We start from the raw sequence: 13,875 nt of genomic DNA on the forward strand, positions 1-13,875 counted from the left end.
AGAAGTACTGTGATGACTTGCTGTGCCTGAGCAAAAGCTGTCTCTACTCTGAACCCCTTTCATGCTACATCTTATTCTATCACATCCCTAAACATCTGTAAAGATTGGGTAATTGCCTCCCCACTGTTATAAACGCAGTTACAAAGTCTGTGCAGGCACCTTGATGGCAGAAAAGAGTGTACAGAAAGGCTCTGTGGAAAAGGGAGAATAGAAAAACTGTCTATTCTGCTCAGTCTGCAGCTTCAACATCAAGAATATATTTAAAAGTTAAACAACAGACTTGATACTGTTGGTTGAATGTCTCCTCTTCTATTTTCTGTCTCTCTGCCTTTTCTCTTTAGGCTCACTGGGATGGCTTGACGGGGAGAATCACTTTCAACCGGACCAATGGCCTGAGAACAGACTTTGACCTTGATGTAATCAGTCTGAAGGAGGAGGGGCTTGAAAAGGTTCTGTGTCTTCAATATTTATGTGTTTGTGCACTTAGAGGTTCACCTTATATGACTGTATATGTGGCAATGGGATGATGAGATAACACACAAAATGAAAGGGTCAATGTAGCAGGGAACACACATGATCAAAATGCATATGAGTAATGTCTGTGTAGACCTTCACCTGTGCTCTTGGACCTATGACAGACATGCACAGCTTCATTTTGATTTGATAGTATAAGGCCCTCACCAGGTGTCATTGGCGCTTTAATTTAAACTGTGTTGTTTATTGTAGACTGTCCTCTTTATCATGCTTCTCTAACACAGCCAGGTTACTGTCAATACCTTTGTTTTTAATTCTTCATTTCATTTTCATTTATAGAGGGTCAGTTCACAATGACAGTTGTCTCAGCTGCCAGTTGCAGGGTCGGAGACCATGAACAACAAAAATGACAAAACACAAAGTACAGGAGAGACTAGATCGAAGATAATGACATGCCACAGTGGAATATAGACACATGGAGAATTAAACGAGGGAAATCCTCAGTCCTAATGAGAACTTCGGCAGCATACCATACCTGAACCAATAGCAACACAAATACCTTGACCTTACCTCATCCTGCCCTAACTGTAGCCTTTATCAGAAAGAAGGGTTTCCAAAGCTACGGCCTCCCCAAACCTAACCTATTTGCCACTCTGCAACAAGCCCCTCAAGCATCGTAGCAAACAAGCTGTGCAGACACATAAGTCAGTACACGAGCAGAACAGAAATGCATTGAAAAGAACACCAAAGGTCAAAGACACCAGCTCCAGCCTCACAGAGCAGTACCAACAAGGCAGACCAACCTGTTCCAAAGTCCTGGTGCACCGCTCTATCAGTGCAACGGCTGAGTACAAGAAAGCCTAACTCAATGCCCCACACATGGATACTGGAGTGCCTGGCAATGTAAATGGCCTGTATTTGTATAGCGCTTTACTTAGTCCCTAAGGACCCCAAAGCGCTTTCCACTACATTCAGTCATTCACCCAGTCGCACACACATTCGAACCACCGACCTTCTGACTAGTGGCTGACCTGCTCTGCCACCTGAGCTGTAAAGTAAAGGCTAATACTGAATACTTATATCATAAACTCAACGGGACTGTGGAAGATAACACTGAAGGACAGCTTCAAAGAAAGCTCACAAGAATATACCAGAATATTCTGTTCCCACTGCTGTTTTGCACAGGCCTCAACCTCCTCAGCTAATCACAAAGAATGGATGTGGATGTGGATTCAGGAGTGGGGTGACCATCATGAGTTACATCAAACTGTATGCCAGGAGCGAGCTAAACATCCACTCAATCCACCTCACGATATGGTGAATCTGAAATTTCCACACTCGGAAATTTGACTTGGACTGGATAAGTCCAATTTCAAATTCAAATATTTGCACTGGTTGTGACATACGGGAAAATAAATAGAATCAGCATACTTCTTTTTTTATTATTAATGCTTGAAAGTTTAAAAACTGAAATTTATTTTACAGATGAATCAAATATTTAAGTATACCTTTACCTTTGTATCTGGGTGGTTGCTGACTTTTTACTGCCTCAGTGAAACATAATGAACGTCACAATGCAAGAACGCTGCACTGCATCTCTCCTATGTGGTTGCTTCCTGTTCTCTCTATAGTACAATATTATATTTTACATGGAAATATTGCTGAATTTACATTAATATTTATTTATCCATTCTTCCATCCACTCTCTTCCACTGGAACCTCTCCCAGCTACCATAGGACAAGAGGTGGAGTACAAACCACCCTATGAAGTAAGGCTAACAGAGAGAGACAGACATCTAAAGACACATTCACACCTTCATGCCCACAATTTATTTAGTAAATCTTATTCTTCTTAATAATTTAGCAATAAAACACATGGAAAACAATATTTATATATCACTGCGAAAAACACGCAATTGTGGAGGGTATTTGTGGTTTCCACAAAATTGCAGGGGGTAACTGCTAACTCTGAACAGCGTTATGTTTGAAACCACAGCAGTATATGAAAATCTTCTGAAGATGAATTCAAAAGATCTTTGAATTAAAATATATTTCATATTAAGAACACTATCAGATCATATCCAGCTGCTTGAGCAGCTTGAACACCTTCTTTTACACCAGTTTACAAAAAGCAGTGGCCCCATTTTAATTTTAGGAAACTTCACAACACTCACTGATTTAAAACCACTAACGCGTTTTAGAGATGTGATGAGGATGATGTTAATCTTAAATCTGTGCCTGAGTCAGCATACAGACACATGCCGCCCTCATCCTTTGATTTTGTTTGACACACTGTGTCTGGGTCACCTGTTTAACTCACTGCTTTCATGAATGTGTCAACTGTTGAACCTCTGCAGTCATACTGGTCTGTTTTGGGGACACCTAACAACAAATGTTAAAATAAGGACAACAATATCTTCCCATGGTTGTAGCTCATGTGAAACTGTGATATGATCATGATCAGAACACAGTAATATTCTCTAACTGTTAAACCTGAACTTAACTTTTCAGGTTTAACAGTACTCATCCAGTACACTCAGAGAGTTATTGTGACTGTAATCGTTTCTTCTTTTTCTTCAAATAATTACTGACTCACGGGAATCTCTCCAGTATTCAACACTTAATTTAAGATTCATGAGATTATCTGTGAGAAGAGAACCCCCAACGCAGCTGATACAAATAATAAAATCATATTCTTGCATGCAACTGCAAACACTTCAGGATCCTCGGTGGCGCTTGCCTCTCAGCAGCTCCTGACCTCTGGTTTGTGTACCGTGTGTGTCTGTGCCTCTATGAATAATTTACCCCATTAATAAAACCTCTCAGAAGTCCTCCAGTTTCACGAAGCCTGAATTAAAGAGTTGATTTGCAATTACAAAACCCATCTCAGGCCCTCACACAGCGCATCAGAAGTGCCCCTAAGAGTGTGTGGCTGGAGTATTTGTGGTCCCTTTTACTGATGCTCAGGGCAGACAGGTTGGTGGAGTGTGGGAGGTGCTGGGGTGAAGCAGGAGACTTGAGGGAGAGATGAGAAAACACGAGAAGCCTTGAGGCATAATCTGATAGCTGTGCCGACCTCTTCTTCCTGCTTTTCTCTTCAGCATTCTCCCCAAACGCTCTGCCTTCAGTGTTGTCCTCCATCAACATCCAAAAGGCCACATTCTTGATCCAGATCATTTTTAACATTGCTCCCTGTGGAACTCTAGAAAAGTGCCCACCGACAGTGCTGAGAGTTCACATTACTGCCAATGTGTAATAGTGGTGCTGTACATTATTGTCAGTAGGTAACCAGAATGGAAACAGGGGGAGAAAGGTCAGCATTTTACATTAATATACCTTTTGGTACTACTCAAAAAAAGTCTTATTGTCTTCAAGGACATTTTGCAGAACATAAACTTGCTCCTTTTATGCTGAAGCAGATGCTGCATTCACATTAAATGCATTTCTTTAATGGTAAATGGTCTGTATTTGTATAGCGCTTTACATGGTCCTAAGGACCCCAAAGCGCTTTACACAACCAGTCATCCACCATTCACACACACATCCACACACTGGTGATGGCAGCTACAGTGTAGCCACAGCCACCCTGGGGCGCACTGACAGAGGCTGCTGGACACTGGCGCCACCGGGCCCTCTGACCACCACCAGAGGGTGGTCAACTTAATGTTGCAATACAAAAGGTTAAAGTGGAAACATTCTCCAGTTTTCACTTCCTAATGAAACATGCGTTTGGTCCCGTGTGTCATGACCATTTATATACTCTCCTCTTTGTGTTTTGTTTCTCTTGTTGTTTGTCATCTCTCTGTCTTCCTCTTTCCTTCTTTTCTTCCCTGTCCTCTTATTCCTCCCTATTAACGTTACTATATAAAACACATTGAGATGACTATTATTGTGAACTGGCACTGTACACATATCACTGCAGCTCTAATTACTGTCAAGTTCACGTGTGTTTAATTTGCCCTCATTCACTTTGCTCTACAAAGTGCATCTACATTTAAAGTGTTTTGAAATACAGCCAGAATAAACCCTGTATAATACTGCAAATCCTATTATGCTGTATAATAAATATAATAAACAGGGGTGCACATAACTGGTACACAGGCTGCGCAACAAAAATTAGCAATGCGTAGTGACACTTGTGTTACCAAGTACCTTTGCGTACTTATAGTTGCTGTATAATAAATATAATAAATAGGGGTGGGTTTTAATAATCGATTCATCGATTAAAATCGATTCTGGCTTATGGATAACGTGATCTCGATTCATTAAAATTCTGAATCGATTTTTTAATATAAATGTATTTTGCCCGAAATTCCAGAATCTCTGGTGAAACGTCACAAAATTTTGACAACCACCAAACATTTAAAACAGTAAATGAGAGCGGGTACAGGCTTCTGCACAAAGACGTAAACACAAAGCGCGGACCGCGGATCAGAATCAGTGAGATGTGACTTACTTACTTCCAAAAAGAAAACCTAATTTCTGCCTTTCAATAGGCTACTGAACAAATTTAAACTTTCTAAAATTATGCAAAATGCAAAATGCTTAGCCGTGTCTAATAAAACTGCTGTAACTTCAGAGGTGATGTTCGTATGTTGATTAATTGGTTTCTTTCATTTTTGATGTACTGCAGAATATTTTTATAAAATCCAGGCCAGGAAAATCACCTTCATGTTTTTCAGTGTTTTATCTTCAGCTACTTTGACACAAAGGCCTCTGCTGTGATGCTCACACCTTTGATAAAGTCTTGCCTGTGTCAGCTTCCTTTTTATAGATACAAAAATATGTAAATGTACTGTTCTGAATTATAATATTTCTGACTGAGGCAAAATTTCCCCAATTCAAAACGAATCGAATCGTGGATCGAATCGATTCAGGACCTTATGAATCGGAATCTAATCGATTTTAGAAATCAGTGACGATACCCAGCCCTAATAATAAATAAGTTTTAACAAAACATTAGCAAGAGCTAATGTTTGTGTCAGCGTTTGTGGCAAGAAGGAGACCCAAATTTCCGGTCAAAGAGTGCGTTTATTTATAGTGAGAATATGAACAATGTGTGATCGTTTCCATCAACGTGCTCCCGACTCCTGAACAGTGCTCGCGGTACGTGGCGTGAATGGTGAAAACTCCCACACTCTGCTCCCGGGACATACTCCTCTCCAGGTTCCTAACAAGACGTGACGAACAAACACCAGCAAAGATAGTTTCACCTCAGAGCTGAGGATGTACTGACTACGTAACTCAACAAGCCACTGTCGACTGAAGCTCGGCAACACGGTTAAGTAGAGGCCCACTGACGAGGATGAGCGGCGTCAGCCTGTGAGACTTGCTTCAGTGTGGGAAAAACCTGCCAGTCTGGTGATGCCCATAAACTGGTACGCTGGATACACACACACGTACATATAAAGGAGGAAGCAGGGGACCACGAGGGGAGCCATCACAAAGGCAGGTTGACCAGCGAGGACTGCCAGACCATGACAGTTGTTATCTCTAGCTGTTTCCTGAAGTCTTTCTCTGAGTTTACGGCATCAGTTTCTTCTAACAGAGTGATGATGCCAGGAATGTCATTCATACTATTGTTTATAAGAGCCATTCCTGATACTGGGGAAAAAATATTTTCATTTTATTATTATTTCTTTTCCTTTCTTTCTTTTGTTTTTTGCTATTTTTCTTCTCACACTGAACGAGTTTCAAAGATAAATTGATAATTGGTACTCTTGTTAGAGATTATTAAAGTGTTCTGATTCTGATTCTTCTTGAACAAGAAAAGATAAAAATTCCAAAAAGAAAGAATAGTTTATAAATACATATCAAGATGTGAAGCCATTAAATCTAATACTTCAGGCCGTATAAACATGATCAAAATGAACATACCCAATTTTTTATATCTCTTCCAGCCACTTCCTCTGCCTCTTCCAAAAGAATTCTTTGATAAGCTAAACAGTATCTTTAATTGATTTATTTGGAATAACAAAAAACCTAGACTAAGACTTTGCTTGTTGTACCTGCCATATGAAAGAGGGGGGTTACAAATACCCAATCTTAGACTGTATTACTGGTCTGCAAAATCGCGCTCAGCCACTTTTCCACTGAGACACCCCCGACCTGGATACAAATTGAACAAACATCAGTAACACATCTTCAATTAAATCTGTATTTATTTTCTGCAATAACCCTTTTTTAAAAAACACAATAGATATTTGGTATAGGGCCCATCAGTATTTGGGAGATAAGTCTTCTATCTCTCGTTTTTCACCTATTTGGGCCAACACATGTTTTAAAGCAGGAAGAGCCGATGGGGGTTTCAAAAGATGGGCAGATACAGGTGTACAGAAGGTGGCAGATCTTTATAAGGATGGCAACCCTCTTACATTTGATCAGTTATGCGAAATATACAGCATCCCCAAAAACATTTTTTAAATATCAACAAGTTAAACATTTCATTATGTCAAAATATAAACAGACTGTATCTGAGCCACCATTATCACAATTGGAGAATGTCATACTTCAAAGGCCCTTGGGTAGAGGTCGTATCTCTTTATTCTATACAGCTCTATTAACACATGATAAAGAATCCACCTGACAAGTTGGACGCATGGATGTCAAGTTGGACGCTGACATCCAAGAGGAGATACAGGAGGCGGACTGGGAAACTGCATGTTTAAAAGCTCAAAGGCAATCAATTAATACAAGGATGAAACTCCTCCAATATAAGTAGAACTGAATCGCTGGTCGCCTGTCATCCCAGATAGTTGCAGTAAATGTTTAGACGAGAAGGGCACTCTGTTTCACTGTGCATGGAGCTGTCCAAAATTACAGCAGTACTGGAAATCAGTCATGCAAACTCTATCTAAGATTGTTGGAGTAAATATACCTGTTGAAGCAAAAATGTGTGTGTTGGGTATAAATCCAAAGAACCGTGATTTTAGCTCCAGACAGCTAAAATAAATTGACTTTGGACTCCTGCAAGCCAGGTGCTTAATATGTTTGTATTGGAAGAAAATGGATGAACCCACAAGTAGTCACGTGCGAATCATAAACGAATCGTTCAATACTCGAGAATCACTTTACTGACTCAAAAATTCAAAGGCCCAAATGAGTCATTCACTGACTCATCCCTGTTGCTGTTAGCAAACTAATTTCATTAGTAGAAATATATCTAACTTATAATTAAAATTGTGGGGAAAAAAACAACAGCCAGTTTCTTAACAGAAACATTTCTGCTCTGGACTGGAAAGAAAAACCCTGAGTAGAAAGCTCACATCAAGACAATATTGCCGTACATTTTGGGAGGAACACCCTGGAACTGGTGCGGGAGTATGAAAGGGAATCAAGGAAACTAGCAGATTACAGGAACCATCTCCGTTTCAACCTAAGATGTAGACAAAGCAGAGTTGTTCCTAAGAGCCTGCGCCTTGGATTCACAGTCAGGGGATACAGAGCAGACTTGATTCTACAGAGAGCGCAAAATCACCTTTTAAGTGAAAGGATAAGACAGGTCCATTTCACCATAGATGCCCTCCAGATCAAGATCAGCCAGACCCTGCAGGAACTGGAAATCCTTCTACCCTCTCCAATCTTAGAAGAGGTTTACAAGTTTGTGGACAAAGCTCAGTGGGCCCAACACTCTAAAGGAAAAGAAAGACAACGCAGGAAATCCCACACCTTGCTTTCAAAAACACACACTCCTCAGTCTGAACCTACACAACCCAGAGAAGAAAACACACCGGAAGACAGTCGGGAGAAATGGGTGAAGAACTTTTCAGACTGGAATCTCACTGAACCTGAAAAGAGAGTATTAGCCAAAGGACTCAATTTTGCCATTTCTCTGCAACAGTTGCCCATAGTGGACCTCATCTCAGCCACAGAAACCGCCATACGGATTAATAAATTATCACAGACAGAAGCAGAACAAATCAGGATGAAGGTCTCGGCCACCCTCTCCAGTGCCAAAGTCCCTCCGTCTAACCTCACATTACAAGAAAAGAAGGCCGTCGCTTCCCTGAGCAAAGACCACAGCATCACTGTTTTACCAGCTGATAAGGGAAGATGCACCGTGGTCCTAAACACTACAGATTACCATACAAAGATCACTACGCTCCTCAGTGACAACAATACCTACGAAGCCTTGAAGCGAGACCCCACAAGCAGCTACAAAAAGAAAGTTATAGCTTGCCTTCAGGACCTTGAAAAGGACAAAATCATTGACTGCCTTACATATCACCGCCTTTACCCAGGGGATGCCATACCCTGCATTTACGGACTTCCTAAGATCCACAAAGAAGCTGTCCACTCAGACCCATAGTCAGCAGCATAAACTCAGCCACTTACAACATTGCTAAACACCTTGCTACCATCCTTGCGCCTCTCGTGGGGAACACCCCACACCACATCAAGAACTCCACCGACTTCACCGACAAGGTCCAGAAACTTACCCTGGATCCAGATGAAACCATGGTGTCCTTTGATGTAGTCTCTCTCTTCACTTGCATACCCACCACGGAGGCCGTGGAGACTGTCAGAAAACGACTACAAGAAGACAGCTCCTTGGAGGACAGGACCAACTTCACACCCGATCAGATCTGCACACTGTTAGACCTCTGCCTCACCACTACATATTTCAAGTACAACGAAGGCTTTTACAGACAAAAACATGGCTGTACCATGGGCTCCCCCGTGTCACCTATTGTAGCCAACCTTTACATGGAGGAAGTGGAAAGGAAGGCTCTTGGCTCTTTCAAAGGAAGAGTACCCAGCCACTGGTACAGATATGTGGACGACACCTGGGTCAACATCAAGACACAAGAAGTGGAATCCTTCACTGTGCACATTAACTCTGTGGATAAAAACATCAAGTTCACCAGGGAAGACACAAAGGACGACTGTTTGCCTTTCCTGGACTGCGCTGTGCACATTGAAGAGAACGGCAACCTCAACATCGAAGTTTACCGGAAGCCCACACACACGGACCAGTACCTCCTCTTTGACTCCCATCACCCTCTGGAACACAAACTTGGAGTAATCAGGACCCTACACCACCGGGCAGGACATGTTCCCTCTAAGCCTGAAGGGAAAAAGAAGGAACACACACATTCTTAAAGTCAGCAAAGAGGCACAGAAAAGAAGACCAGACACCAGCGAGGGAGGATAAGAAGGACAGACGCAACAACATTGTCATCCCCTATGTAGCCGGTGTATCAGAGAAACTCAGGAGAGTTTTCTCCAAGCATGACATCCCGGTGCATTTCAGACCCAGCAACACGCTCAGACAAAAACTGGTTCACCCGAAAGACAAAACTCCAAAACACAAACTTAACAATGTGGTGTTTGCTGTACAGTGCAGCGAGGAATGCTCAGACCTCTACATTGGAGAGACCAAACAGCCACTTCACAAGCGCATGGCACAACACAGAAGAGCCACCTCCACAGGACAAGACTCAGCAGTCCATCTGCATCTTAAGGATAAAGGACACTCTTTCGAGGATGCCAATGTTCACAGTTTGGACAGAGAGGACAGATGGTTTGAAAGAGGAGTGAAAGAAGCATCTATGTCCACTGTGAGCGACCATCTTTGAACAGAGGCGGGGCTTACGACACCAACTCTCTGCCATCTATAATCCAGTTTTGACATCCTTCCCAGACGCCTTAACGCCCACTCACATCCTGGGCCATCTGACCTCAGATCAAATCACACGATAAGGTGGGGCCAGGTTTCACAATGAGCTCACCCGAAACCCTGGCTGATTGTGACCCACACCCATTGTCACACCCTGGCTCAGGTGATTAGAGGATCATCAGGGGGGAAACTCCCACTGAGTTTAAATCTGGGACTCTCCACCATTTGACCTTAGAACTGAAGAAGCTTCTCGGATGAGAGGTGAAACGTCTTCAAGCAACTTAAAGAAGTCCAGACGCTTTTCTGTCCAAGCTCCTTTGACTACGATGACCTGGATGACTGAGAACCTTCACAGACATCAAGACAATACCTCCTCTGTTCACAGTAGCATCGCTCTGCTAACATGCTAACAGCACATTTGAGTTACTCACCCCTTCCCTTCCTGTGCGGAATCATAACATGAACAAATCACTCAGGAGTCACTCACCCCCTCCCTCCTGGCTCACAGCTTCTTCTTCTTCTTCTTCTTGGTTGACAACCAACATTAAGGAGCATTACCACCCCCTGGCTCACAGCTCAGTGGACATTTTGATGAGAAAATATATATTTGACACATTTGAGGAAAATACTAATAAAATAAAATAAAAATAAATAAAATAAATGTTCCCTTTAGAAATCTTATTTTTTTGCTCTATAAAAATAGTTGTTTTTCTTTTTCAATCACTCATCTTAGTAGTAGGATATACATGAAAAGAGAAACAAATTAAGTTTGAGTAAAAATGTACATTTTTACACTCTCTGGGCAACTGACTCAGTGACTCAAATGACTCAAAAAACCTGATTCATTTTGGCGAGTGACTCATTCAAACTCAATTCAGTAAAAATAATCGAATTTACCATCACTACCTTCAAGTCATATGTGGGTGAAGGAGATGGCATCATGTATTGTATTGGAACGACTTACTTATATTGTTAGAGGAAAGGGAGTAGATTTAGAAGAAATATGGTTACATTTAACTGAGTTTCTCAGACATTATGAAGGGAATTAATTTAGAAAATGATACTTGGTGCTGAGTTTTTTTGTTTGTTTGTTTGTTTGTTTTTGTCATTTTTATTTTTCGTTCTCGCATTGGTTTTATTTTATTTTATTTTTAAATCTATATTTGTTTATTTTGGGGACGATGTTGTTTAATATAAATCTTATGTTAACTGTACTATTATTCTTTACTTGTTCTGTAATATAAAACTCATTAAACATTTTTGTTTTTTAAATCTAACACTTCATGCTCTCATGTTTTTCTGTACCAATGGATTTTGCATGTACTCTATCTGCCTTCTAACAGAAGAAGAATTAATTAAATATTTGTTTACAGATTGGTACCTGGGACCCTCCGAGTGGCCTAAACATGACAGACAACCAGAAAGGGAAGACAACTAATGTCTCTGACTCCTTGTCCAATCGATCCCTGGTGGTGTCTACTATACTGGTATGGTTACTTTTCTTTGAGATCTTAAGCTTAGGACTGTATAACATGACGCCTCCTGTGGAGAAATATGTCATTCAGAGTTCTCTGGTCTATTTTTCTGGCTCTTTCAGAACAGTATTGCACAGTCTTCCTCATAGCTTACTACACAATAACAAGTGTGCTTTGAAACACATCGCTAAATCTTACTAAGGCTGCGTCCACACGTACATGGGTATTTTTTGAAATGCAGATTTTTCTATGCGTTTGCATCTTTCGTCCACAGGTAAACGGCGTTTTCGGTCACTGCAAACCGCAATTTTTTAAAAACTCCTGCCAGGGTGGAGATTTTCGAAAACTCAGTTTTTGCGTTTTTGCATTTACGTGTGGATGAGGAAAATGGAGAAAACGCAGCGTCAAAGGTGTGCGCCTTTTTTGACGTCACACTGTGCGCCACGTTATTGTTTCAGTGAAATTAATTTCTACAATGGCGGACTTAGACAAAACACTGTTACTGTTAATTTTACTCTCTGCTGTGTTTAAATGCTTACATATACACACACAGTTACTGTCCTCCAAACATAGGACTCAGTTCTGCTTCTATGGTAAATGGTAAATGGCCTGTATTTGTATAGCGCTTTACACATCAGTCACACACACGTTCACACACTGGTGATGGCAGCTACATTGTAGCCACAGCTGCCCTGGGACGCACTGACAGAGGCGAGGCTGCCGGACACTGGCGCCACCGGGCTCTCTGACCCTCTGCTTCTATGCGCCATCTTTGTTTACTCTGCCATTTCTACACGGTTAGGAATATATCGACACCTGTTGCTTTGGCATGTTCCCGGCAGCGTTTTCCTTTGTTTTTGGCGTTTACGTGTGGACGGGATTTTTTAAAAATGAAAAAGGAAAATCTCAGTTTTCAAAAATACCCGTGTACGTGTGGAGCTAGCCTAAAACTTTTGAGTACATTAGTTCATCTTATCAATTAGTATATAGTGTGCTGTCAAGACACAATGTCAATATGACACAATACGTTGTTATGTCTAATATGAACGTCAGTGCAGACACTGAACGCGCAAGGCTAAAAAAGCCTCCAATGCCTTCATCCTCCAGGAACTGCTTGGATACTCTGACCACCCAGCACTCAAAATGTGGTCATAAATGTTTTGTACTTGTAAATCAGTTTTGTATTTGTGCATCTGTAGATAAGAAAAAGATTTGTGTGTGTAAAAATATTTACACAAGTTACAAATTCTTTTTGTTAAGGTCTGGTTACACATACAAAGCAAGAAAATCCTTGTGAAACTCTGCACTCAGAGGACATGACATTGACCCATCTGTTCTCTCATTGGATAGATAAATTTGTGATTGACATGACATTGACCAATCAGCTGAAAAGAAGAAAAATTGGCTCAAAATTCGTACTTGTGAGTTGAAACTTGAGTGCAGAGCTTCACACGGATTTTTTTGCTTTGTATCTGTAACCAGACTTTAACAAAAAAAATTGCAACTTATGTAAATATTTTCACGCACACAAATCTTTTTTTCGCACACACAAATTCTTATCTACAGATGCACAAATATACGCATTCTGATTTACCAGTGCAAAATATTTATGACAATTTGAGCCCATAAGTATCTTACTATCTCAACTTAGTATCACAGCAAAGTGTGAAATGTACAAGCATGCAGAAGTTGCAGTAAGTTACAGTGAGCTTCAATAACAGCAGAGGGAGATATTTTATTTCAAGTCATGAAAATAATCACAGGAAAGCATTAAAATGTAAATACATATTAGCTGCCAAGGTAATAGTTTCTGGTGATTAATGACCCTCGCATGTACTTCATATGTCTTTTGATCACTAACGACCTCTTGGCTTTGAATACATTATCTCCTCCAGCTGCAGCTGCAGCTTCTCCATGCATTAATGCAGCTTCCGCATGGGTATCCATGTCACGCTATGGAGAGATAAAGCTTGAAATGGGCACAGTGGACTGGCGTGTTAATTGCATCCTTTGCCATGATGCTGGGTTGAGAGATCTGAGCATTCCTCAGTGGATCTGCCTGCTCAGACTATCACTGATTGACTGCCAAACCAGACACGCTGAATGATGTTGCAGGCACCATTACATTCTCCCCAGCTTCCACAGACCCTTTCACGTCTTTCAAGACTGAATGATTGTGAACAAAAATCTACTTTCAGTGTTTTATGTTTAGTATTTATAGAACTCACATTAGTGTTTCATTATGGTGCTTAAGTAATTTTAATAGCGATGAAAACAAGAGACTTATTGATACACGAGGATCTGGAA

At 41.0% G+C, this 13,875-nt stretch overlaps 1 protein-coding gene across 3 annotated transcripts in view; it reads left to right on the forward strand.

The window, feature by feature from the left end:
• The window catches only part of grik2 (glutamate receptor, ionotropic, kainate 2), a 336,418-nt gene that overhangs the window by 208,173 nt on the left and 114,370 nt on the right, over positions 1-13,875 (forward strand). For all 3 annotated transcript variants that reach the window (XM_085290496.1, XM_085290498.1, XM_085290497.1), the window contains exons 9-10: positions 342-449; positions 11,467-11,580. In XM_085290496.1, the coding sequence (XP_085146622.1) occupies positions 342-449; positions 11,467-11,580 (222 nt within the window). The remainder of the gene's footprint in view (positions 1-341; positions 450-11,466; positions 11,581-13,875) is intronic.

Source organism: Mchenga conophoros, linkage group LG11, assembly GCF_057382185.1.
Source record: "Mchenga conophoros isolate Kocher_MC1m ecotype Shallow Benthic linkage group LG11, M_conophoros_male_GT1.1, whole genome shotgun sequence".
In the NCBI taxonomy this organism is placed as follows: Eukaryota; Metazoa; Chordata; class Actinopteri; order Cichliformes; family Cichlidae; genus Mchenga; species Mchenga conophoros.